At 49.4% G+C, this 26794-nt stretch overlaps 7 protein-coding genes across 7 annotated transcripts; 3 read left to right on the forward strand and 4 right to left on the reverse strand.

Annotated features, from left to right (window-relative positions):
* Positions 1-2203: 2203 nt before the first annotated feature.
* Positions 2204-4406, reverse strand: DEU56DRAFT_945673 (uncharacterized protein; the record flags this gene model as incomplete). Its single annotated transcript, XM_041359010.1, has 9 exons — positions 2204-2438; positions 2570-2643; positions 2842-2897; positions 2933-3042; positions 3223-3275; positions 3401-3614; positions 3704-3829; positions 3878-4146; positions 4332-4406. The coding sequence occupies 9 exons, from the start codon at positions 4404-4406 to the stop codon at positions 2204-2206; spliced, it is 1212 nt and encodes a 403-aa protein (XP_041208590.1).
* Positions 4407-12986: 8580 nt separating this feature from the next.
* DEU56DRAFT_803406 (glycoside hydrolase family 13 protein) lies at positions 12987-15568 on the forward strand. Its single transcript, XM_041353218.1, has 12 exons — positions 12987-13204; positions 13252-13344; positions 13404-13437; positions 13539-13665; positions 13774-13928; positions 13985-14088; positions 14136-14185; positions 14242-14473; positions 14544-14765; positions 14826-14934; positions 14984-15145; positions 15271-15568. Exons 1-12 carry the CDS (start codon positions 13002-13004, stop codon positions 15532-15534), a joined length of 1755 nt encoding a protein of 584 aa, XP_041208591.1. The 5' UTR covers positions 12987-13001; the 3' UTR covers positions 15535-15568.
* DEU56DRAFT_803412 (uncharacterized protein) lies at positions 15569-17218 on the reverse strand. Its single transcript, XM_041353219.1, has 9 exons — positions 17035-17218; positions 16967-16982; positions 16838-16914; positions 16759-16772; positions 16600-16705; positions 16520-16549; positions 16437-16471; positions 16308-16384; positions 15569-16257 (listed from the first exon to the last, which is right to left on the reverse strand). The coding sequence occupies exons 1-9, from the start codon at positions 17136-17138 to the stop codon at positions 15916-15918; spliced, it is 801 nt and encodes a 266-aa protein (XP_041208592.1). The 5' UTR covers positions 17139-17218; the 3' UTR covers positions 15569-15915.
* Positions 17219-18200: 982 nt separating this feature from the next.
* DEU56DRAFT_803414 (uncharacterized protein) lies at positions 18201-19042 on the forward strand. The gene is made up of 4 exons (XM_041353220.1): positions 18201-18352; positions 18417-18650; positions 18700-18813; positions 18868-19042. The coding sequence occupies exons 1-4, from the start codon at positions 18206-18208 to the stop codon at positions 19021-19023; spliced, it is 651 nt and encodes a 216-aa protein (XP_041208593.1). The 5' UTR covers positions 18201-18205; the 3' UTR covers positions 19024-19042.
* Positions 19043-20166: 1124 nt separating this feature from the next.
* On the reverse strand, positions 20167-22028 carry DEU56DRAFT_345526 (uncharacterized protein). Its single transcript, XM_041345772.1, has 6 exons — positions 21427-22028; positions 21328-21369; positions 20987-21279; positions 20853-20938; positions 20414-20800; positions 20167-20360 (listed from the first exon to the last, which is right to left on the reverse strand). Exons 1-6 carry the CDS (start codon positions 21682-21684, stop codon positions 20326-20328), a joined length of 1101 nt encoding a protein of 366 aa, XP_041208594.1. The 5' UTR covers positions 21685-22028; the 3' UTR covers positions 20167-20325.
* A 62-nt stretch (positions 22029-22090) lies between these two features.
* DEU56DRAFT_857411 (coproporphyrinogen III oxidase) lies at positions 22091-23759 on the forward strand. The gene is made up of 2 exons (XM_041355281.1): positions 22091-22467; positions 22518-23759. Exon 2 carries the CDS (start codon positions 22518-22520, stop codon positions 23559-23561), a length of 1044 nt encoding a protein of 347 aa, XP_041208595.1. The 5' UTR covers positions 22091-22467; the 3' UTR covers positions 23562-23759.
* A 2041-nt stretch (positions 23760-25800) lies between these two features.
* Positions 25801-26612, reverse strand: DEU56DRAFT_945707 (uncharacterized protein; the record flags this gene model as incomplete). The annotated part of the gene is made up of 3 exons (XM_041359011.1): positions 26433-26612; positions 26240-26377; positions 25801-26187 (listed from the first exon to the last, which is right to left on the reverse strand). Exons 1-3 carry the CDS (start codon positions 26472-26474, stop codon positions 25801-25803), a joined length of 567 nt encoding a protein of 188 aa, XP_041208596.1. The 5' UTR covers positions 26475-26612.
* Positions 26613-26794: the final 182 nt, after the last annotated feature.

Genomic DNA, 26794 nt, shown 5'->3' on the forward strand with positions numbered 1-26794 from the left:
GCCACTTTTCACAGTATCGCGTCGTCTATACGCCATCCGTTGATACTTAAAATTTGACGGTCGAGTAATGCAAGCATCACCAAAACATCGTGGGACGTCGCTCACGCCTGCTGAGCTGTACATACGATGTTCGCATGACACTGGAAGAAGACACGATGTGCGTCGTAGGTAAGTGTTTGATCAGATGAGGATCATACGGTTCATACCTGTATAACAATACACGGCGGTGCTGTTTGTTTGTGACGACAAGAGCCGAGGCCAAATGAGTGATCCCGATACTTTCATAAGTCCATAAGTCCATGGCTGTAGCAAGGGAAGGGATTCACCAGGATTCACCTCGGAGCTCTAGCCCTATATTAGGATCAGACCAATACTTACTTCCATTAGACCATGGCTGTAGCAAGGGATGCACCTGGATGGGTGCAGTAGCCCCACGGTACTTCGTCACTTTAAGGTTCTAGCGCCCTATTGGGGTCAGGACCGTCCGAATCTGACATTCAATGCCACTTGGAGTCCTCGTCTGGGTGTGCTAGCTAGCTGTGGCTCCCACGTGTCGACTACGTGGGAGTCGCCGTTGAGACATTATGATCTCGGGACTCTTTCCTCGATCATTGTGCCGGACTCTCTGATTCAGAAGTTACTGACCATACCCTACTATGCCTCGCTGGCGCGTCTCCCTGCATTGCGACATTTCGCATCTAAAGTCCTCTCAAGTTGCTCTTTCAAGTGAAAACTGATCAGACCTATATGTGAATTAATGTTGATTCAAATGAGTGAATTGAAGCCAGCCACACACGGAGTCCGGTAGGGATGTCTCACGGTCGCCTAACCCGCTTCCACCCCTAGTAGTACTTCCACACAGGGGTGATCATTATTTGCCATGGAGCTTACTGTCGGCACTACTTGAAACGTCGAGGGTGGTTGATCGCGACGTTTGGTTAATAAGCCTGCTCATCATCAGCTATGACATGTCCGGTGAAACAGGAATTTAAAACCTACTTCTTTCAACAATTTAACAAAATAACTAAAACAGACATTGATCTCGGTACCTATACTCTGGCAGGGGGCGAGAGGTGTGGGTACCAGAGGTAGTAGTAGGAGGCTGTAGTACAGGCAGTGAAAAGGCAACAGAGTGGTGCGGAAGGCGCCTGGCCCTGCAGTGAGCCGCATTGTCACCTGGTACCAAGTTTGCTCAGCTAAAATGAATATAACACAAAATGCGGTCTGGCGGGAGCCCTGACAATACAGAAAAAGATGTCCGCGGCCATCGAACCACCTTGATAAGGACATTAGACACAACCTTTTACGTAGACCTGCAGCCTGGACGTTATTCACGGGTCAGCTGTGGAGTCAGGGCTCTTGCGATGGAGGTTGACCCTTGAATTAAAAAAGAGGTTAACCAAGGAAAGTGGAAATTATAAACCACCCACGAGAAAATATTTTCTCTACTAAGTTCGAACGAGTATCCAGTGCACCAAATCGTCTCATGAGCCTGAGCTTCCAGCTCTTCACCTCTCCAGTCGTGATCGATCGTGAGTCATGGTTGATGATTCTACCTCTGTAGCCTAATTTCAACACAACAAGACACAGTGCTGCGTGAGGGGTAACAGTGGTTGGCTGGTATGTGTATGCTTGACCATGTCCCAGTGGTGTAAAATTATATCTCAGATCTGGGTGACTCTGGGGTGCCAACCGTGGAAGGGGGTTCATAATGTTTGACATATCGGCAGTTTTAACATTTTAGCTGCCGAAGAAGGGGTGCTATAATTAAGTTTATTCGGAGGATTCCGGCCCGCCTCAAATACAAATTCAAAAACACTTGAATTCAACTTCCCCACATGAATCTGTTTCCGCTATGTGCGTCCTTCGGGTTTCAACGTTAAACTGACCTCTACATCACAACGAATGAGAAAGGTACTCTCGAAAGCGCTAGTTTGATTCCCTTCTTGCCATGGATGCAACGACGCTACGTGCTTAACTCATGAATAGAACCGAGTCCATGACTAGTAGGGATTTACCAATCTGAGTCCGGGGTATTTACCATCAAGCAATTTGCAACTTGAGCTGCGGCAGATTTTGGTTCTCGAGATCATCGATCAGTGTCACCAGCACACCGTGAGTTGTTTCATGGTCAACTTGTCGTGTCCAGACCTGTCCTCGCCGGCCCGGATCGTGAAAAGGTCTGTGATCCTCAATACTGTTCTCAAAGATTAGAAGTATGCTCAAGGTCGAAATTCAGGTTCGTCCCCTTAACTTGACGCCTTCGTCCAGTATTTTGATTCAGCCCCCCTTCCGGAATCTTCGTCTTAAAGTCGATGCTGCACGGCTTGAACTTTGGCGGCAACCCACTGATGTACCCCGTGTCATCCAGCGGCTTGGTAGGACCCAGAGTGAGGTGGAAGGCCCAAAGAACGAGGAGCGAGGTTATAAACACCGATCTATATCCACCGAAATGAGCTCAGGAAATCATGTGAGAGGAAGGATGAGTAACTTGTTCGCAACGTGTTGACCGGGACATACTTAAGACACGGCGAGTCAAAGAAGAAAAATACCGAAATATCGGGCTTACCGCCGACCAAAGCCGTAGGCAAAAAAATTGAGATCATCCCTCCGGCCACCCTCGTCGTTAATCCAACGATCAGGCTTGAAGGCATGAGGATTTCTGGATTACGAGAGATGGCCCTGAGGCAGCAACCATTAGATTCTTCGTACCTTCAAGTACAATGTTTACCAATGATTAATGATTGCCGGTTACTGTGGGTTCCAGCTGGTATACAGTAGTTTCCCTACCGGTGGATACCAGGTTAGGACTCGTACCATGAATAAGCGAAGGGTACTTACCCAGATCACCTCCTTAGTCGTCCGGTGACCAAGTCCCACAGTGTAAACGTTGCAAACTTCATGTGCAAAAATCGACAGTGAAGGTACCCACCATTAGGAGCAAACGGTCTCCATCTCATCGCCTTAGAGATAAAGGCACGCAGACGAGGAAGGGACTGTTCGTCAGCCAAGGTCGGTGCTTTGGTTGAGACATTATTAAACCTGCAGGAGGAATCCCAGCTACCTCAATGCCTTCCGATGACCGCATCAAGCTCGGCCTGGACTTTAGCTTGCTCTTCTGGAAAACATACAGCTGCCATTAACACCGTGCATATTGCCATAGCAGTCCGACAATTGACTTCAACCATATGTCTTTGGAAACAACAGGACGAGACGTCTCACCGAATGAGATCTAGCTGAGAAGAAGCTGCCAGCAAGAAAAGCCAGATCGATCTCTGTCAAACCATGGACACGGTCATTTTCTAGCATATGTTTCGTGAACGAAGGGCCTTGGTCTGCATTGTTCTGCTGTGGAACGATTTAGACATCATAGGAAGGTTGATAAGGAAATGCACTAGACCATTTGTTGTTGAACGCGGCTCAGCTGATTGCTGTAGAGTTTCTTGCTCGTCTCAAACTCCTTTCTTAAATCTTGGCCATACAAAGGAATGAATTTGAGCCACCGGATCGAGTCCACCAAGTAAGCACCTGGGCGCAGGACTATATGCAATTTCTCGAAGCGCTGGCGAACCTCTTTAACTTCGGGATCAGTTGCAGACGTGGGCGAATTCTTCCTATACTTTCGTAATCACCGTCGCAGCGTAACTTGAAAATACCCGTCAGTAAAGTACTATCGTATCTCGAAACGTAGGAACGCGCTTACACTGCCGCATGATCCATGAAGTTGGCTGGATCTTCAAGAATGTCAAGCACTACATTCTTCGCATGTGACATCTGCAGTGACTGATACTCTTCAGCTACTTTAGGCTGGAGATGCGTATGAAGTACTCTGAAAAAGTAAGATGGGGGCTATTTGCACCGTGTCATTACTACGAACCTACCCATCCGACGCAGCTTGTCCCCAGCGTGTGTAAAGCCGATTGCCAGGCCGCCACTAAGCATTTCTCCGTCAGCAACCATGCGAGGACGATCGACTAGCGATGCGCCCTGCTTCTTCATAGTATCCACTGCGGCCTGCAACAGAACGTCGAGCCTGGATATGACAAGATAGCATGGAATGACTGGCTTAGTGATGACTGATGATAACGATTTTCTCAAGTCCTGAGCGAATAGTAATAACAGGACCGTACTCTTCAATCCATTTATCTATCGTGATAAATGAGCTTGTCAGAGATGGGACACGGTATTAGCATTAAAGATAACGAGTATGATGTGAAACTTTAGTTGTGAGGGGGTATGAAGTGTCCCAAAAGTCTCCAGGTGAGAGGGGAAGGTGGGAGTGGAAGGCCACTCTCTGATTTAGGAATGGAAGCCAGAACGATCGCGCCTACTACCCCGAGAGAAGCTGCAGCACCGAGGACTAACTGCATGTTGTCAAACATGGGAAGGTCGGGGAATTGTAGCATGGTTGATTGCGAGAAGGATTTGATGGGGCTCTGCTGATGAATGATTTTTAAGTAATAATCGGAGTTAGCGCAACAATGGTTCTCTCGTCGTATGTGGTCGCTGGTGTCGCTCTCGCTTAGAAAGTGACCAGCATGATGCTTCTTGATGTTTTCCGAGAGGCGTGCGCATGTTTGTATCCCTATCAGTCTGATAGACTGAGGCCAAACGGCAAGATCGCTTACTTTTGCATCGCGGTTGAACGTTCGCTGGCGACTACATCCCCGATTCCCCGTTAGCGTGACTTCTGACCATTACTCCAACACAACGATACCATCCACAGATGAGCCTAATCCGAATGGGACATTCATCGACTAGGTACGCCCCTGATGATTAGCGGCGAGTCTAGTGACATTCTGCCTAGAGGAGGAAGACAGTCCGAGTCGTTAGAAGAATGCCTGTTTTCAAAGAACCTGACTGTGCCGATTTCTTCTATGTACAAGGCATTGTCACTATTAGTTTGATCTATGATAGGAATCCTGTCATGCACAACGCAGCGCAATGTCCAACAGGGAATTCCGATTTGGAACAACAACTGATACGCCTGATTCCACTGGTACAATAGAGTCAGTAGTAGACAGGTAAGTGTGAGTGAGAGTGGTAATCGATAGTACGAGCCTCAGTGTGTCCCCCATCCGACAGCCCAACCTCCAATATAAGTACACTCCTTTCACTGACGTGCAGAACACCCGCGGAGGTAGCGGCGCTACCTCCCCCCCGTCCAACTTGCCCTCACCGAATCCAAGGGCCGTTCTTTCATGTCTGTGATAGCATCGTCGATTGCGGTACGACAATCTAGATAGTGTCACTGGCAATGAATATTAAATAATTGATATTCTGATTTGTAAATTTTTACGCGCACTCAACCGGACGACTCCGGACAACCAACGTCGGAAGTTCAAAAAAAGGGACACCTCAGTGCTATTTTTTTTTTTTTTTTTTTTTTTTTTTTTTTTTTTTTAATCCTGATTTATGTCCATTGAGAGTGCTACTCTATGTAGGACAATACTGTCGAGTCGAGGGGCCCCGTGCCCCGTGCTATATCTCCAGATCCTCAAATGCATCAGTGTAGGGCGTACCCTCACCGATCCGCCGTTCCCGCCGGCCGTTTTAGATGAGCGATTTGTCGGAGATGTAGTGACTAGAAGATATACTGTTGTGTTTTTTAGTGTGACGAATGTAACATAACGCGTGCTCGGCTGCTTTCGCAGACCAAACAGAGAAAGAGTAAGGGATGCGGTAGGGTTTTTAATATGGAATAAGTTTTTGAAGTTTGGGAAGCGCGTGCTCGCTTCTTCGCTATGTGGGGGGTAGCATTTAACATAGCGTGTCAAGGAGAGTATTCCAGTTGCCTATCGGCTGAATCCTTAGGTTTGTGAGCCTTCGATCTCGTGTGTGCGAGCGGGAGTGTTTTAGTTTTGGGTAGGGTAGGAGATGGGCGATTAGGTGATTAGGTGGTGAGGTGATTAGGGGGATGTATGGTATCGTGGTAGCGTGGCGTTGGTATCGATGTCGTGGAGGGTGAAGCTGCGAGGGCAAGGCTGTCAATCTGCTTGTGCTGGGGGTAACGAGATTTCACCTAAGGTTGGTTTAAGACGACGCGTAGCATTAACAAAACGAACTAAATGGGGTATGGCTTCGGGTGTTGCTAGGAGGTGGGGTAGTGAAGTGGATTTGCGACCGAGCGCACAAGACAGGATGTGTCGTTCTCTTTGATATTGAGGGCATGCAAATAGATAGTGGTGTATGGTTTCTTCTGCTTGCGGGCAGTGAGGACAATGAGGGGAGTCGGCTTTGGTTAGTCGATGCAAGTGTTTGTTCAAGGGGATATGATGAGTGCGGAGACTGATTAAGAGGCTGGTGAGTCGTTTGGGGTAATGAGCGGTGAGCTTGAGAAAGGATCTGTTGAGGGCGTTGGGGTCTATTTCGTGTAGGCGTTGATATCGGGGGGAGGTGGGCCAGATCCTCGACCATCTGGCTTGCACTTGCGTTCGGTGGGCTTGTTTCAATGCTGCAATGCTTAGCGGTAGCGGACCGTTACGAAGAAATTTGGGGAGCAACGCACGGGGACTTGAACGGTGAGAGCCTTCTGCCGCTACTTTCGCTGCCTTATCCACTTCTTCGTTGCCATGTACCCCTTCATGGCCTGGAACCCATCTTAACATTATGTCATAATGCTGGTTAGTCTTCTGTACCGCGCGTAGTAACTTCTGAAACTTGAGGGATAGATAAGCTCCTGGGCCGGAATGGAAACGCTCACCGGATACTAGTGCTGCCTGGTTGTCTATAGAGATCGACAATGGGAATTCGATTTGCTGTTCTGTGGCTATGAGTCTGGCCGCTAAGGTCAGTCCTACCATTTCGGCCTCATATACTGTATGTTCTTCGCTGGGTCCCAGGTAGTAGCGTAACGTGCGTGGTGATCTTCCTGCCCGAAAGAGGATGGCAGCGGCACCTATACCTCCGTTGTGACCCGAGCCATCTGCGTAGACTTGGATGTGGTCTGGTAGGTCATGATGTTCGTCTGCGGCTTCCTTCCTTGATGCTGCGATATGAACTTTGTAGGGACATGTGGCGGTAGGGGCTCTTCGGGCTGGAATCAAGGCTTCAATTTCGTCCGGTTTGATACTAAGATAATGGGTGAGTCGGTGTAAGGACGAACGGTGGGACGATACATAGCGGCTGGCTGCCTTTCGTACTGGAGCGAATAAGGGATGGGTGTTCGGATGTGCGGCGAGTCGCACGATGGCGCGATGGCAAGCGCTTTGCAGGAGGAGAGCTATAGGGAGGAGGTTAGCATGTACTTCGAGGATATCTGAGGCAGTGCTCCTCATTGCCCCAGTCATGGCGATGGCGGCTAATCGCTGAATAGAAGTGAGTTTTCTGACTACACCTAAGGAGCCACGTTGCAACGTATCCGACTCGCCACGGAACGCTGGAACGAACCAAAGGTCGGCGGCGTACAGCATCTTAGGGACTGCTGTAGCCTGGTATAGTTGTCTCATTAGACGGAGCGGGATGCCTTTCGATGTGGTAGATAGTCGTCTCAGTTGCATGACGTGGGCGAGTCCTTTAGCAAGGGCGTGATCAACTTGTTGTTTCCAGCGGAGTTCCTGATCGATGATGACGCCTAGGAAGCGATGGGTGAAGGAAGGGTGTATGGTGGTACCTTGGATGTTCATTTCTGGGCGTTCGCGTTGCCTATTCATCGAAAAGTCGATAAGCGCGAACTTATTGGTCTCGAATCGGGAGTTGTGGTCCCGTGACCATTCAAATCCCCCGCCGGGGCGTTCTAACATGTCTTTGAGGGTGCTGTGGGTATCCGCGAAGTTCTTGCCGATAGCCACTAGGGCAGTATCGTCTACGAAAGCAAGGGTTAGTTCTTTAAGGGACTCACGCCCTCGTCGAGGGCGAGCAATGTCCACTAGGTCAGCACTATAGATAACATATAGAATCATTGAAAGGGGGTCACCTTGCCCTATCCCATTGTCGATGTTGATCCAGTTTGAGGTGAAGCCGTCGAAATGGAGTTGAGTTTGTCGTCCAGTGAGTAGTCGTTCCGTGAAGTTGACGAGTTCGCGTGGGAGTCGTCGCGAGCGCATGTTGTGGATCAACCGCTTGGTGACGGCGTTCGGGAAGGCACCTTCGATGTCTAAGAAAAGGACTGACGCTACTTTGTGCGCTCGCCAGGCGTTCTTTACTGTGTCTTCTAGGAGATGGAGTGAGTCGGTCGTGGAGCGACCCGGGCGTCCGCCAAAATGAGTGTTGGGTAGGAGGTTGTGATGCTCTAGGATGAAAGTTAGTTGGTCAGCGATAATGGCAGTGAGAAGTTTGCATGTGGAGTTGAGCAGCGCTATCGGTCGATAGGCTTTTGCAACGTTGTAATAGGGCTTGCCGGGCTTCCTCAATACGACCGTCGTGGACCTTTTCCAAGGCTCGTAGTACGTGCGGTATGAGAAGACCGCGTTGAATAAATAGACTAGGTGGGGGGTCAGTATGGCTTCACATTCCTTGAAAACTATATTCTTGATGCCGTCTGGACCGGGGGCTTTATAGCCGCTAAGCTTCGATATTGCGCGAGATATCTGGTCTGGGGTGATTGGGGTGTGGTGGGTTACTGGGTCTGGGTAAAGGTAGTCAGCGGGAACGGAGTCTACTAAAGGGGGGGGGAGGGAAGAAAGCCTTGGCTATGACTATGCTTTTCGTTGCATTGGTGGAGGCCTCTGTTGACGAACCATCTGGGAGCTTGGATATGAGGGTCGGGATGCGAGATCTGCCGCCGTCGCTCGGAGCTGTGGAAATGTAACGATTAGCCGTCCATAAGTCGTTACCTTCTAAGTCCTCGAGCCACTCAATCCAGTGTGATTTCTTCGTCTGCGTGATCTCCTCTGCGTAGCGATTCTTGAGGGATTTGTATTCGGCGTGGCAAGGGTGGAGTGGTAGCCCTCGGTGCTGGTGCGATTTCCTACTGAGTTTGCCGACCTGTTTGCGCATATCTGATAAGGTGCGGGTCCACCATCTCTTCGAGTGTGGACAGGGTTTGGATCGGGGAACGCACACTTCCATTGTTGACGTGATGGCTTGGGTGATTCGCCGCGCCGAAACCTGGAATTCTTCCGCTGATCCGAGGATTGAAGGTGGGTAGGGAGCAAGATTGGCGGTGAGTGTTTCCTTGAATTTGGTCCAGTCGACCTCACGCCAGTTGAGGCGTGGCGTGGCGTCCGCGCGTGGGGCTTCAAGGTTGAGCTCTAGGATTATGGGCAGGTGGTCAGTCTTGGGGCCTCGACGAGAGGGGTCGGTCGAGCAGGAGACCACCGCCTCGATGATGCCTTCTGTGCCGAAGGTGTTGTCGGGGCGGGTCCAGTTTCCCGAGCAGGAGGCTTGGAGGGTTGGTATCCCAGCGGGGAGAAGCTGTAACATTCCATGGTCAGCGATTAGGTCAATAAGCGGGCTGCAGGTAGTATAATTAAAGAGGTGCCGGTTACGAGTGTCTTCCCACATGGGATGGTGACGGTTGAAATCACCCATCCAGAGCATGTGATCTTCAGCCGAAGGTCGGAGTTCGGTGATGTTCTGGTCGAGGAACGTGTTCAGCGCTAGGAGGGTGAGTTGGTGCGTGCAGTCGTTGTAGACGTTGATGATCGAACATGAACCATACTCTCCTGATAGTTGAAGGACGACGATGTCTGACGAAGGGAAGGGTATTTGACGCCAGGTGTTTGTATCGAGCGATGTGTTAACGAACGTGATGGCTCGTGAGCGGTCCTGTGGGTGTGAATAGTGGTTAGTTGGGTATAAGACGTGCCAGCGATGGCTGGCACGAGTGTTGCGGAGAAAATTTATATGCGGTTCTTGTATGATTAGGAGGTCGTAGTTGGAGATGTCTGAGCTGTTCATGAGTGATTCTTGGGCTACTAAGGAGGCGTTAAGGTTTTGCTGCCAGATCTTGAGGCCGGTGTTGGGGGTTTTCGGTTGTTCAGGCATTGGTCAATGGGAGTGGGGGGAGCGCATTTGGACTTGAGGGAGCAGAGTAGAATGGAGATGGAGGGGCGACTGGGAGGGGTGTTGAAGGGAATGGAGATGGAGGGGCGACTGGGAGGGGTGTTGAAGGGCCGGGGGGTGCAGCTAGTGTAGATATCTGATGGGTGTTGGGCGTTGGCTGACTGGGCGATGGGGTTGCAGATGGAGTGGACGGCGGGTTAGAGGCGATTGAGGGCTGTGAGGTGGTAGGGAAGCTGAGGGTGGTTTTGTTTGGTTTGGGGAATTGGCGTGCGTAGGTTGGCGTTAACTAGACGAGAGGGCGTGCTGTTGGATGGGGTGCGAACGGGAGGCTTAGGTGGGAGTGAGGCGTGGGTCCACAAGTTCTCTGTAGGGAAGAACGGCATCTTGTTTTCCGGGTACATTTCATCTAATGTCGAGCATCTGCGCATGAATTCTGGACATTTGCGACTCCAGCTCGTGTGGGTCTGACTTTTGCAGTTGACGCAGCATTCTGTGCGGAATGCATTACACTGAGCGGTCCAGTGTCGTCCACTGCATGTACCACACGTGTCGTGTGGAGCTGAGCAGTTGCGGGCGATATGTCCGAATTTCTGGCATTTGGCACAGCGCGTAGGTTCTTTCTTGTCTTTGTTGACTGTGTATCGTTGAGCGTCGATACAGAGTCCTTCCTTGAGGGTATCGTTGGCTGTGTTTGCATCTCGTAGTTGCAGAAGGGCGAAGGCGTTGCGTTGGTCTTTTGATCGGCGCTGGGGGGGCTTGATCCATCGGATGGAAGCGATGGAGTTAGGCGGAAGTTTGTTTTCGTTTTCGATCAGACGAGGGAAATCTTCTCGATCGATCTCGTACGTGATAGGTAGGAATTGGATTACTACTGCGTAAGTTCTGTCCCGAACGCTGGCTGAGGCGTCCAGGTGAGCTTCCAATGCCTGTCTGCCGGTGGGGCTGCGTAACCAACTTGCGAGCTGTTCGTTTTCGAGTTCGACGATGACACCTCCATTGCGGAGACGTTGTACGGCTCGCACTGTACCCTTGGGGGTGTTTGCCGAGCGTATCACTAGTAGCATGTCGGATATTTTCTTGGCAATGATTGAGTTGGTGTCTTCCTGTGCGAAGAGTGTGCGTCCTGGAGTAGGGTCAAGTAGGATCTGTTTTGCTCTTATTGCGGCTCTGGCTACTGCTTGGTCAACAGGTGGAGGGGGATGTGTGGCTGCGATTGAGCTGTAAGTGGGGTGGACTAGCGATGGGGATGTGGGATGTGATTCCGCTGGCAGGCGTTGGGAGAATTGAGTAGAAAGGGAGTTGATGCTGTCTTGCGTGGATTCTAGTGATGGAGTGAGGGTCTTGCATGAGTTGTTGCAGTCTTCGATAGATTCATAGAGCATGTCCACTGCGTCTTCGATCCTCTCTGCCGCCGTCTGAAGACTCTCTTCTTTCTCGTTCCTCTCTCTCTCTATTACACCCTGAAGCTTTGAGGTCTGAGTCAGTGAGTCTTTCAGCTCCTCAGATACAGAGTGTATCGCTGCGACTTGAGGTGAGATGGCTGCTACGACGTTGTTTACTATGCTGGTGGTCACGGAGTCAGTAAGATGGAGAATCACGGCTTCTGCGATCTCTGATGCGGTCAATTGTTTTAATATGAAAGCCACCGCTCGAATGGCATTGACGACTGGAAGAGGGGTGGACTTGGCCATTTGCGTGATTTGAAAAAGGATTCCGGTGATGTGAATTAGGGTGAGTGGTTCATCCGCTTGGCGTAAAAGTGCGCTGGCCAGGTATTTTTCTGCCGAATCGATGTTTGTCACTGCGCCTGGTAAGGATTCTATATCATCTTGCGTCATTGAGCTTCTGGAGTTTCGAGTGGTTGGTGGACTTGTCCCGTCCCTTGGGCTCTTTTTCTTCTCGGGCATCGTGGGAGGTGCCATCTGTGAATGTTAGTATCTATAATATGTTTTTTGGGTTTTTAAAGGTTCTATTGATTGGGAGGGAGACTGTTGGTGACGCCGTTGGGCGACGTTGACGCCGTTGGACGTGTTGACCTGGTGTGGTGTCCGGGGTCTTGATTCGGGGTGCCACTTAGTGTGGGACTAAGAAGCGATCCTCAGTGCTATTATTATCTCATAACACTATATGCACTGGACCTGGTATGCTCAACGTCGTCTCGCACTTATCTTGTACTGATGTACGTGTACCTCGTTCTTCGCTAGGTACTCCCAATGTTAGGATTGTCTAGCTCCTTCCTCGCTAGTGTAAGTAAGCCTGGTAAGGGGGCCTAGTGGCACTATACGCCTGAAATGCTCTGATTGTGCGTACAACTTGAAAAAGCTTGGGATGCAGTGAGTAGTTTGATCCAATTTGAGCGAGCTCTTGTGTCTCGCATCGAATTTTGAATGTTGACCGTACACTCTTTATTTGATAACCTACTGGTAGTGAAATATTTGATGCCCACATTCTTCAAGCTACTGTCATTCAAATCTGTTTTGCTACAGGCTAACTGCCAGCGGTGTACTCGATCAATTCATGCACATTACCATGCGGCATTTGACAGTTTTACATTCCAGGAACCAGATGACAAGAAAGAACGACTTTCTTCAAGGTCTGACTACGGGAGGCTAGGACCAGACGACTAAAGGTGTCTGCAGCAGAAGACCACTCAGTCGCCACATGCGACACAGTTTTAGACGATTGTAAGTACGACCTTCAGTCCCAAAATTCATGGCTCAATGACCGATATGGGGTGCTTGTAGCTAGGTCAGCTACTTTCAGATTGGTAACTTTAATGTGTCGAGGCAATCTGTCGCTTGCCACGATGTATCTCCTCGCACCGAAGTTGGTCTTAGACGGACGCTGGTAGAGTGACGCACCCAGAAGCTCATTAATGCCACGAGGTGTGGGGTTTACATATTCACGCACGGCTGGGCTCGCCGAAGCTAATCATTCACCCTGGCAGATGCATGGCCTCGTGTTCGGGTCACGTTTATGTATTACATCTCATATGACGCATCCATATATATACCCTGCTCTAGTTAATCGCATTTCCACTCTTTACCTTGTTCACCATGTCCACGCCACCACATCCCTGGTGGAAATCCGCGACCGTCTACCAAATTTATCCAGCATCATTCCTTGATGCCAACGGTGATGGCACTGGCGATCTCGCAGGCATCACTGCCAAACTAGACTATCTTAAGGATCTCGGTGTGGACGTTATCTGGCTTAGCCCGATCTATCGCAGCCCATTGGCTGATATGGGCTATGATATGTGAGCACCCTTTTTTGTTCTGGTCATTGATTTCTTAACCATAATAGCTCGGACTACGAGGACATTGATTCGCGCTACGGCACCCTTGAGGACTGGGACCGCCTTCTTGAGGGCGTGCATGCACGGGGGATGAAGCTTATGTGTGTATTCATTCAAACCCTAGCCTGTTTATCGGTATCAATCTGAGTCTTTTTCACAGGATGGATCTGGTGGTGAATCATACATCCGACGAGGCAAGCCCCCTTGACCTTCTATCTTTCTAGCTTACCGTGTGCTTCCTTTTTCTACCAATTACTCACAATTAATTTTGTGGACTGATCACACACATTGCCAGCATGCCTGGTTCACCGCTTCAAAATCAAGCAAAAACGACCCGAAGCGCGATTGGTACATCTGGCGTCCTGGTAAAGTTGTCGACGGGGAAGAACTTCCGCCAAACAACTGGAAGAGCGTGTTCCAGGGTAGGTTGTCCTGCCTCCTTGCATGGTGGTAGCGGCCGTCCCATGCTTCTCGTGGCCTCGAATCACTAAATGTTTCATTATCACTCCCTACATCTGATTGCGCAACAGGCTCCGCATGGGAACGCGACCCCGCAACCGGGGAGTACTACCTCCACCTATACTTATCCAAGCAGCCAGACCTAAACTGGGACAACCCTGTCGTGCGTTCCGCCGTCTGGGACGTCATGCGATTCTGGGTCCGCAGAGGGTGTGATGGATTCCGCGTGCGCATAATCTCTCTCCTCTCTGTTCTTCCGCATAACAGCGTGCGCTATCATAGATGGACGTGATCAATATCATCTCAAAGACGGATGGTCTCCCCGATGCGCCTGTGGTGGACCACACGCAGTATTACCAGCCCGCCAGCATGCACTTCGCGAACGGGTGAGTTCATTCATCTCTATTCCTCGATAATCTCTCAACCATACAAGTCCCCGGGTCCATCAATACATCAAACAAATGCACGCCGAGGTCCTCTCCCGTGCGTCGGAGCCCCCGGATCTCTCCCCTCTCTTCTCACTAACGGAACACCTACAGACAATGACCTTATCACGGTTGGCGAAACCCCCTTCACACACGAGGCATCCGAGCTCGCCGCATACGTCCTTCCACGAAACCACGAGCTCAACATGGTCTTCCACTTCGAGCTGATGGATATTGACTCGCCCCCAGAATCGCCGCTCCTCAAGAAATCTTGGACGCTCACCGAGCTCAAGGCTATCGTTGGCCGCTGGCAGCGCTTCATGCGCGATGATGGGTTCTGGAATGCGTGAGTTCTGCGTAATATCGTGGAACCATGATGTGATGGTTTTGTTATTTTTTGTTTGGCACGATCAAAGGGTGTTCATTGAGAATCATGATCATGCGCGGTCGGTGTCGCGCTTTGGGAACGATTCGGCACAGTGGCGCGCCGTCTCCGCCAAGATGCTCGCCATCTTTGAGATCACCCAAACAGGGACACTATATGTGTACCAGGGACAGGAACTCGGCCTCAAGAACTTCCCGCGAACCTGGGGGATCGAGGAATACAAAGACGTGGCAAGCCAGAATTATTGGAATTTGTGCGTTGCGTTTTTGTATTCCTTGTTCTCGTAGTTGAGGGCTGATGATGGATGGAATAGGATTAAGGAGCAGAGACAGAAAGCGCAAGGGACGGAGGACGTTAACATGTCTGATCTTCTTGATGGCTTCGCGCTCAAGGCGCGCGATCATGCAAGGACGCCGATGCAGGTAAGTACAACCAATCTCGGCCTTCCAGTGCTCCTGCTTAATGTTACAGTGGAACGCGAGTGCACACGGAGGCTTCACGACCGGCACACCATGGATGCGCGTGAACGACGATTACCCCGAGTGGAACGCCGAACAACAGATCGGGGACAAGACCAGCGTGCATGCATTCTGGAAGCGCGCGCTGAAGGTGCGGAAGGCGCACGATGTTCTCGTAAGTCGTTCCGCATAGAGTTTCATGCTTGTAGTTCGAACTCGCCTTCAATTCTATCTATATCTCCGGATTCTCCGCATCTACTCCCTTCCATTTCTCCAACACTAACACGTGCCCATCCCAAGATCTACGGCGACTTCCACATGCTTCTCGAAGCAAATGAACAGGTGTTCGCATACACGCGGAACTATGGGCCGGCGTCTGCGCTCGTGCTGCTTAATTTTAAGCAGGGAGAGGCGGAGGTTGACCTGGGGGAGGTCATCGGAGGGATACAGGGGTACGCATTCGTCTTGGGAAACTACGAGAATGAAAGGATCGGACTGGAGGAAAAGGTCATGCTGAGAGACTATGAGGGACGGGTGTATGTCCGGGAGGCTTTGTCGAATTGATTAAATGCGAGTTGGATCCAGGGAACGTGTGATACACATGTCGATACACCGTATCATAAGATTGCAATAAAAGACATCATGTAACACTAGGACGGCCTTGCGCCAGGTCAGCAAGAAAACAAGAGGGAGACAATACATCTATGGTGGCACCGGGGAAGTTAAGTCCGGCTACATACATGATCGAGGATAAATCAAACATCAAAAACGCCACCTGGGCGTCCACCCGATCGATGGACTTCACGCATGCGTGAACATAGGGTAGAGAATAACAACACATCAGACTATGTCAAGGCGTTCTGAAAAAACCACATAGCAAAAATAGCAATCTCTCCAGCAGTTAATCAATAACTGTTAAAAATCAAGAATGTGCAGAACGCATCCTCAATAAGACCGACGCTGGCGGTGCACCCTAGCCATGAGTCCGGTGGGCTCGCGCTTTGCCAGAGTGCTGGAGCTGTTTGGCCGCGTCTGGCATTTTTTCGGGGTGGATGATGGGTTACTGGTAGTACCAGTAGTGGATGATGTGCCGCCGCCAACGTTGGTGGTGGTGGTGGTGGCGGTGGTGGGTGGGTTGTTCTGTGATACTGTGGTGCTCGTAGGGGTTGTCGATGTCGATGGCAAAGATGTGCTCAGGGTGGTGGAGCTCGAAGAGGATGGAGAAGAAACACTTCCGCCTGATACAATCTCGGATGCGTTCGCACAAAATGCAATGAGGAGGTTCACCTGTGCCACGACCGATTAGTTGGTGAATCTGACATGTCTGGACTACATACATTGTTAGCTTCACATTGACGTTGGGCATACCAGTCTTCTGGGGCAAAGAAGGCCGAGGCACAGTTGGCGCTGTTGCCTTGAAGCCATGTGTAAGCATGAAAACGGATTCCACATCAGACTAGACTCACAATCAGCTCCAAATCCGTCACATCCGTTGTAATACCTATCTGGTCGTCAGGATGTGGATATAAGTAGAAATCTGCATACGCACGCAAAAGACGACTCCACGTTGAAGACATGGCTGAGGAGATGTGGTGAGGGTAGAGCCATGTTCACAGAAAAAGAACTCACGGATCTATAAGCGAGATATCAACGCTGGAACCACACCCAGGACAGGACGGGTTGGCCAAATTCATCTCCAACAAGCTGCAACCCTCGCCATTAGTGTTACACTGGCCTGTGGAAATTCATGTTTGATTGACAGAATTTCTGCATGAGCGCTGTACTTACCAGTCTGTAAGTATCTGATAATTATTAAGTATGGTTGAGCCAAGTTACGTCGCAGGATGAGGAATACAGTAGAACTCACGCGATTCCGGAAAAGATGCCATTGGCGACGTAGTCCTGCCCAGTAGATACGTTTTGGGCATTCACAACCAAGCATGGCTAGAGAAAAATCTGAGCTGATCGCTTCCCCACAGGGACTAGTGTAGCTCACGGTTCCGTGACCACATCTGTAATTTATCCTGTCAGAATTGCGGCGTAATTCCTTCATGTGTGACATACTGGTTGATAAACTTTATTGTATGTGTCTCTGCACCGACTCCAGCAGCTGAGAAAATACCAAGAAAACACGAGAAAAAGAGAGAGAACGTCATGAAAGATGGCATTGTCAAAGGAAAGGACGGGAGTAAACGAATGAACGGAGCGGTGGTAAGTGGTAGAAAAGCAAAATGGATGATGAACAGCCGTTTGCGGTGGCTATACAAAATTACTTGAAAAACACAGTGCACTGCTTCTTTTTCGGTCACTGACCGAGTCTAATACAACGAGGATGCTGAGGGCAGCTTCATCTCCGCAATTCCTCCCTCGACGGAGAGCTTGTCCTTGCATTGCATTGCAAATTTTAATCTGTTCATCCGTCTCATTTTCAGGCAAAAATATTGTCGCGGCGTTCACAGATTTACTCCTTTGAGCCTGCGATCATCCATCCAACACGGGTCCGAGGAATTTGTACAGCTTGATCTCGGACTCCGAGCATGTTAGCTTTCAGACGATATGGAGGTCTTTCCTGCCTGAAGGCTGGCTCCTGACTTGAAGATTTGTGTGAGTTGTATCTTATCACGCTGAGATCGGCGCCTCCAGGTGTGCGTCTCAGCTTCAAGTTGCAAGACCGAGGGTCACTAATCCGTTTAAATGTCTCCAAGTCTGCAAGAGTTTATTTCACTGCTAGTAGGCCAGTCCTTCGCTGAATCGCTGTATTATACTGGATCACACTCCTTAACTTCCGAATTCCGAAGTGAGACAAAGGGCTCTTTTGGACAGAGCCCAAGTCCATACGCAAGGCCAAAACACTTCGTGGCGTCCTTTGTGTATTGGCTGGTGACGCTTTGCGCAGTCCTTGGGTTCTACCATCATGCTGGTGTTGTGGTCCAGTACCCTCTTCAATGACATTTTTCCTCCTCCGTCTCCAAGGAAAATAGAGTCACCATGACCAGGGGGACAATGCGCCCTCCTCTTTGACTTTCACTGGTCTTAACATCCTGAAAGTTGCATGGATTCAGTGTTGCTCATACTAATGCCGCTTTGGACTATGGGCAACCCGCACGAACGACCCACAGCGGTCTGAGAGCTCTTTGACCTGTGGGTTGTTGAGCAAGTATAAAATTATGGGTAACATGGATTTTGAAAACTTACTCCCAGCTCGAAGCTCGACGATCTATCCAAACTTACCAATATGTCCTACCCGTACAAGAATGACGGTCATGGCTTTAACTATGACATGCATAACGCCGCGATGGGTATACACGAAGTTGTGCATCCCCACCAAGTAAGCGGTGACTCGTTTCTTGGGAGCAAAGGTATTTCTAATTCGCCAGCGTCGGTGAGTTTTATCTACATATTTAATTTCGTCGTTAGACTAACGACACCGTAATCCTTTCACCTAGTCTTCTAGTACCTCTCGCAGAGCGGAGACATTTGTCCCGATGAACATTCAACGGGGTCACAGAGACGGCTCTTGGACTGTTCTTTTTCAGGCGAATGCAGAAAGAAACAGTATGAGCATTCCGTTGCATGAATGTATCTACCCCAGCGGTGGAATGCGTTTGAAAGACGCCCAAGAGATCATGTTCCCGACCCTCGACCGCAATCAGGCCAGGGTTTTCAACCTCATCATCGCTGTAAGTGCTCGCACCCTCGATTGATTTCAGATTCTGAGTTCAGTGTCAGTGGCCCGGATACGACACATTGGAGTACCCTATTGACATCGGGACGAATGAAGCGCCCATCACAAGGGGTGGGCTCGCGCGTCAAATCGCATATCAATTTTTCGGGTTTTTTACCGTACGTGTATATGTTCTTCCCCTTGTAATTCCATGCTAATACACTGTTAATCAGCAATGCAATAACGGTATGCTTACTCAGAAGTCTGATTTCAAGTGGAAAGTTGGAGGGCCCGACGGGTATTCGTTTAATCAAATGAACCTCTCGACATTCTGGAACGTCGAAGGCACTTCCTGGAGTGCCTCCGTCAGAGTCCTGACTGTTGTTTAGCATTAACTTGTTATCTTCCACATAACCACAGTTTCTGTATATCATACTGTACACCATTATTGCACCTAAATATCATGTATAGAGTCATAGCCCGTTACCACCATTGCATCTGAACGTCATGATAGTGTGTTATAGCCCGAGCACTACACATCAAAAATGTTTAAAACTGAAAACAGTCTTGTACATCACTGTTGGGTTTCACCTCCGAAGGCCAGCGGCCATCTCTTTTCGTTCCGCCACTCTAGGTCTCTACGCCAAATACCGAGTGTGGTCGGATATTTCCAGCCGCTGGTCCTATTTAGGGCCCGAGTAGTGTCACGCTAAAAGCCGCAATTCGGGTCTGGGATATGAAGCTTCTTCTCCCCATCCTCCCCTAACCCGTTAACTACCCTTCCAGTGGGTCATGAGTACCGAATACAGCGTATCAAGGCTCAGTAGTATCATTCCTAAACAGAACGAAAAGGTTAGTGCAGACCCGTTGGGGTAGCAGTAGCATCCCTCTAGCTCGAATCGACAGACAGACCCTTATCTTAGGAGACAGGTGCCCGCAGCGGGTGCCAAGGTCGTGGTCTGGATGCTGTAGCTTGACCTTCGCTTTTCCAAGTCAGTCGCTAAAGCGGTCACCAGCTGAATTCCTCTCTGGTGAGTCAAGTAATCCTCCTCCTGAAAACATACAGTTTGAGTCGGCTGGTATATCTGCATGCACAAAGAACGAGATACCCGATTAGCATGCGTTTAGTACCTTCTTCAACAAAAGCCACCCAACTTCCGTGATCAAGAGCTGACAAGAATTGACCTTTGCCTGGATGCCACCGTAACTGCACCGGCCAGCGCTAGAATTCAGAGGTAGAATGAAATGTGTCCAGTACTCGTTTGCTGGGCTAAAAAGACTACTATTGCTCGAGTTTCCCATCCTTGGGATCTGGACTGACTGAAATGCCGTCAACTTATCTCGCAGGTATCCTTATATGTTTGAAGCGCTGGGAAGGCCGGCGCTCCGCCCATAGGTGTTGTAAGGACCACAGACATCATGTGCATGGTACCAAGTAACCTAATTCTCCATTGCCCTTCGACAATGTCTCAAATGTTATTTCAATCAGTTTCTTGTATAATTGCGCGTGTTTGCGCACCAGAAGAGTTATCGATGCATTAACGAATCACTCCTTCTAGACCACATGTACAACATTGACTCCATGACACCTCCAATTCGTTTTTTACATGCTTGCTACGATTTGCACACCAACTCATGTGAACGCGCGAGATATTTTGTGCGACTAGAGTTGACTAGAGAGCACCTTGACCTCACGAATCTCCTGCAGCAGATTTCAAAAAGATGTCTAAACGGCAGTGTGAGGATCAATGATCCCGTATATATCTCCCAATTACTCACCTGAGGTTTGATTCATGTCAACTAGCCTTATCGCCTCCCCACGCATGCTACGCGTCCGTTCAGTAATAGCAGTCGAACCCATTGTCAAACTAGGCTGGGCTGTAGCAACTTTCCACGTTCCTGGTCCATCAAACGTCACGTCCCGCGCCTTTTCAAGCACGCCAGGCTCTGTTTTCTCGTTGTGATAATTTACAGAGCCGGCCCATACGGTGGCGAACACGACACCGATGACAGCGACCATGGTGTTGACGAGCACGATCTCGTTGACTGTGAGGACGTATACGTTTTTGTACACGACAATCAACTGTGCAAGTGACAGGAGAGAAGGGAAGACGAAGTTGGAGACCGCGATGTAGAAAAGGGTACGTAGGCGTTGTCCAAACGTTGCTAGATACTAGTGTTAACAAAAACTTGACCCCTAGACAAATTGGCAACATACACTTCCGTGGGTTTATTTCACTTGCAGCGCTTGATGTATGAATTCTTCGAAGACGGATTGCCCAGAGGAAGGCTATGGAGGCATAGCTACAATATTTCAATGAACTGACCTACTCTTAAAGCTGAAACGCCTACGCATTATCGACGAGCTGAGCTGACCATTCAATCTTGAGGTAAGGTGTAGTGGCCCACACTACTGCGAGGTTCTCACTCCCTGATGGACCACGCGCAGCATCTGCAAGGACTTTAATGAATATGAACATGTTGACGAGACGCGCGATTTTCAAGAGAATAGGAAGTGCGGTAACGAGGGCGAAACGTTTTGGGCCCACGATGGTGTGGGGGTAAATCAGTGTAAGACGAAGTAGAAGGATGAGGTCAACAAGGATCGACTGAAATGCGCCTATAATTCCAATAGCGATGTTCATCTGGACGAAAACATGAGGAGCGGCAGGGAAAGAAAAAAAAGGACGTACTGTTGGCGGCCATGGGTCCAACGGAGACAACATCGAATGAATCTGCAATTGAATCAGTAACGTATACCATGAAATGTAAGAGACAACGAAAACACTGACAGCGAGACTGTCAATCATGATCCCGGCAATGAATGCCAGAATAATCGCTATGGCATTGAGAATGAATATGGGTCTTCTCCGTGAAAGTGGAGTTGAGAAATAAAAGAGCGCAATAATGAGGGGAATCAGAATGACGGTGAAGGTGTGCCCGATCATGATTGAATTCAGAGATGGCTGTATTATTGCAATGTAATTGGTCCCAGGCGGAGGCGAAGGCACTGTGATAGCTGGGGACGGAGTGGTTGTATTGTTTGACATGATGACAGTCTAGCCGTGGCAGCTGAGTGAGTCTGTCGCTTTAAGTATAAGGGTGACCCAGGCACCAAGGGCATCGACATCATATCACCAGTGGGAAGAATGTTAGGGAAGCACACCATATGCCGGCTGGACCCAAAAGTGTTATTAATTGCGTCCTTTTGTATCGCATGGGGTGCTTTAATTGGAGGAGCGGAGCCCGTCGCAGAATTCGAGGAGTTTCAAGTACTATCCCTAGTCGTATATCCCATACGTCGCCCGAGAGAGTTGCAGCGTGTTTTGCTAAAGGGAGAGCAGAAAAGCTAAGGAAAGACTGACCTTGGCCACGACCCACATGGGGGTTCGTGTGAAGAAGGTGATTAATATCTCCGCGAAGTCGAATTTGAGTGATGAGGCAAAACTCTCGCCGGGAGGATCAACACTTGTTCACCAATCAATCCACCATATGCATTAATGTGCTCCAATGCGGTGATAATCGAACCTCACGAACGTCGCATCATCCAGCGTATTCAAGTCGGAATGGAATTCAGAAGCAACCTTGGATCGAACTGGGGCAAATGCATCTGATCAGTCGGATGTTGAACTACATACGTGGAGCGCTCGCGGCGTGCCAACGACTCGGCCGGCATGCCCGGGTCCTACCCTGACCCCATATCAGTCACGGTAAAACCTCCAGTGATACCTTAAGTTGGGCATGCTCAGAGATCCTAGCAAGCTGTTCAATTGACGCGAATTGTTTCCGCGGTAAAGTTTTAGGGAACCTACTTAGCTGAGGCTACTTAAGTGGTAGGCATGAGTTTGATTCCTACGCAACCACTGATCACCCCCCACACAAGATGTCGAATTCCGAGTCGTCGCCCATCCCTGCCACGATGCGACAGAGGGTGGTCGATTACATCACCCAACTCCAAAACACCATCGTCAGAGCTCTCGAGGATGCCTCTGACCCTCCATGTCAATTCAAACGCGACACTTGGTCACGTCCACAAGGAGGTGGTGGCATCTCATGCACATATGCCTCTTCCGGAGATGATGCTACGTACGAGAAAGCCGGTGTCAACATCTCCATGATCCACGGCACACTCCCCCCTGCTGCTATCAAGCAAATGAGCAGCGAACATTCATCCCTGGATGTCAATCCTATGGCTGCTCTGCCCTTCTTTGCCGGCGGCATCAGCTTAATCGTACATCCGCGCAACCCGAATGCACCAAGTGCGCACGCAAACTACAGGTACTTTGAAGTGATGGATTCCACAGAGAAAGATGCAAAGGTTGTTGGGTGGTGGTTTGGCGGCATAACAGATCTCACGCCATCATACCTGTTTGAGGAGGATGCGAGGGAGTTCCATGGGACGCTCAAGGCGGTTTGCGACGCCTATGGAACAGCCTTGTATCCAAAGTTCAAGCAGTCTTGCGACGATCATTTCTTTATTCCCCATCGGAAGGAGTATCGTGGTATTGGAGGGATCAGATTTGATGATCTAAACGACGAGATGAACACTATTTTGGGCTCCGTAGATCACGAAGCCCGCCCCCGCACAGCAGATGACATCTTCGCCTTTGTCCGTGCTCTTGGAGATGCATTCACCTCCTCCTATATGGGTATTCTCAATCGCCGGAAAACCATGCTTTCAGACGAGCGCATGCGCCGTTGGCAGCTCCTTCGACGTGGACGGTATGTTGAATTCAACCTCGTTTGTGAGAGGGGAATTAAATTTGGATTGGCTGCACCCGGAGTCAATGTTGAGAATGTGCTGATGGGAATGCCAGAAACGGCAAGATGGGAGTATATGTCAGAAATGTTCGAGGAGAGTGATTCAGCTGAAGGAAAGATGATGGAGGTGCTCAAGTTCCCAAAGTCTTGGATCCGGGGTTGCTAGGTCGGTCTTGCTGTGTCTCTGATGGACTCTCTTCACGTGGATACTACTTTGTAAGTACTGTGTACTTGATCTGATCGTGGTTGGAAATATCACCTGACAGATCGTGACGACGGGCATGACGCGCCATAGTTGATATTCGACGTCTATATCTAGACTCATCAGAAGATTGGTGAGCGGTCGATATTATCTTACATGCCGATAAAGTCGTATTACGAGGGCAAAGCACCGCAATCAACGTGAAGCACCCTATCAATATATAGAAGAATGAAAGATCGAAAGGAGCGACTGTCTTTTTCCTCTCAATGTCTGGAAATCCCACGGACTTTGTCTTTGGGCGTTCGTAACTCTAATAGTCTAGTCTACATCAGAGTTTCATGGTATGCTATGACCCTGATCCACTTTCATCGGAGTACAGCAAGTCTGATGGACCACCACGTTAGGTGGGGTAAATAGTCCGATAATCGCTGAGCGCTGATGGAGTATGCATGAGCACAGTAGCGGCAGATCGCGAGTCTGCGATACCCCTGTCTGACTTCGCTCTGCGTACAGATCTCTCACACTCGAGGAATAGGCTGTGACAAGGTATTCCTGTGGACCTTTGTGAGTATTCGCCCAATCCACTTTTACCGGATAACCGGATTACAGCAATGCGCCGTTTTTCTCATGTGGTCAATGGTCCGATAATCGCAGATAGAGTGCGTATGCGCACAATAGTGGCAGGTAGCGAGTCTGCGATATTCATGTCTGACGTCGCTCTGCGTACAGATATCTCACACGGTGGCCTCGAGGTACAGGCTGTGACGTAGATATTTTATAACTGGAGAATGAGTGTTTCGCTTCAAACATTTCGAATCATCCAGCCCCCCTTACTTGTAGCATTCTAGAGAGTTCTCTGACCACACTCTTCTTGATCGACTTGATCCCCTCTGGTATGTGGTATACATATAGAGCCGCCCGATCATCACTGACCCGCAGCAGAGCTCTCAGCTTATATCCTTCGGTCCTTCTCAGAAGTTCATCTAACAGTTTCTGCCCTTCAACGACTTACTGTCTTACGCATGTCTATCCACATCGTTGATGTTGATCCCGAACTCTTGTTTCGTGTCGAACAAACTGATCAACCAGTTGTTGTATATGAGTGCGAATTACAGGGGACCCTCTGTGGCAGGTCTGTGGAAGGAACGACCAGCGCAATTTCTGCTCACATGCGAGAGCACGGCATCACTGGTCCAGACAACGCCACTCTACGCTGCTCATGGGGCGGCTGTTCCAAAATTCTCAAGAAGGGAAACATGGCAAGGCACATCCTTACTCACCTCGGAGTAAAGGTGTGTTGTTCCATGTGCGGAGTCGTGATGTGTCGTCAATATCTCCTCCGCGCACATATTCGATCCTCGGAACTGTGCCAATTCGCATCCGCTGAGACCTTTCATGGACCTGAAGGGCGTCTTGTTGTCCCCACTAGTTGGGCTGCTGCCCATCAAGTCTAATTATTGTCGGTTACAGTATATCATAGGCCGTCATCAATAATGACCGGCATTATCATTCTGCCCTATTCGTTAATTTAAATTGGAGGTGGTCTAGGCTCTCGAATGCTATACGGTAGTAGATTTATACGTACGAATATATATTTCTGGTGGGGCTGGGTGGAGGTGACGGAAGATCGGGAATGAAGCTTAAAGTTAATCCCATGGAGGTGATATAGATCGATAGACCATTAACTTAACTAATTTCATTTTCTTACTGTATCTTTGTTTCAATGCATCGTCCGGGCCTCGTATAACAACTCCTGTATGTGGCGGTTGCCATTGTCCTGCATAATTATGCCGGGGAAAACGCACACCTGTAATTAATGTTCTTGACAAAAGATTCTAAATTTCAAATCAAGATAAATTTCCTATCCAGCAAAGTTGCTGTGGTACTTTCCAAAGATTGGTACCCACGTAGATATACAGCAAACGTCTTCGGGATCATTGTTCAGCAGAATGACGATAAGGTGGCCCGCTTAATGTATGTAACGCAAAGTACCTGCGGATCGTGACGGGCTCTATCTGTAGGTCATAAGCCACCGTAGGATATCTTCGTCGTTGGTGTTGCACAGGGCAACCGTGAAGGGACTCTAAGGCTGAAAGAACAAGGGAAAAGAAGAAGCGTGCGGCGCGACGCGCGTAAAGTTTAGCGCGATGCGAGACTAGAACTCTGGCTAGCTCCACTCAAGCGCGGATAAGATTGTTGTGATCTAGTCGTCTCCTTCGGAGTCACCGTAATGGGAGAGCATTAAAATCATGTTGGATGAAATGATTTGCCCAGGCTCGGGAGAGGAGGGAGTACGCGCGCGAGATTTCAGACTGTGGTCTTCCCAAGAAAATGAAGGCAATACATATGGTAGGTCCTGCAATCCCGGCGGCGGTCCATCCCAGCTGCTAGGTGCTGGCGAGCTACAGACCGGTGTTGAAGGTAATTTGAGAGAGGGGGGGAGCAGTCCCGTAGCTATTGCACTAAGCAGCTCGATTTCCTCTTGCTCACTGATAACAGACTTTGGAAGGGGGATATGTTTGGACCTGGGAAGCTGGAACAATGCTCGTGCATCTTGGAATGCTGGGTGCCACGCCTCGATGTGCTTGAACTAAGATACCGTTTGTGTCATTGAAGCGTCGAATAAGAAATATATGATTGACCTTATCCTCCAGTTGCAGTAGCTTTTCTTGTATATCTTGTTCAGACCGGCCCTTCTGCTTCTTCTGTGCAATGTATAACATTACTGCCTTCCGGACTTTATTGACGTCGTTTCCAGAATTGGCTAAAACTGTGCAGACCTATTGCTCATTAGGGCACTTTCAATGACGCAGGTAATGAGCGCTGAGCACGCACTTCTAACATTGTATCACCTTTGAACAAGGCAGCTGCACCCATCCTTCAGTACTTCAGTCTTGAATACGTCAGGCTTTGACTTGATGTGGGGCAAATGTTCAGTAAGTTGGCCGTGAACTGTCGGTCCACAAAAGTGATAAGTGTTATATAGGTTGCAAGCGGGAAATGTGTATCCAGCTTGCAAGATATACCTTTGCGGACGCGACTCTCGAACTCTGCGCTGGCGTGCATTCCCGAGGGGCGGAGCGTATCAGGAACCCAGAAGCCACGGATTTGAAATTTTGCCTGATACAACCAAAGTCATTTTTGGCGGATTTGTACGTATTGCGCCTATCAAGCACACGTTCGTCGAATAGGCGCCA

This window comes from Suillus clintonianus (assembly GCF_016758775.1).
Source record: "Suillus clintonianus strain FC179 chromosome Unknown DEU56scaffold_34, whole genome shotgun sequence".
Lineage (NCBI taxonomy): Eukaryota > Fungi > Basidiomycota > Agaricomycetes > Boletales > Suillaceae > Suillus > Suillus clintonianus.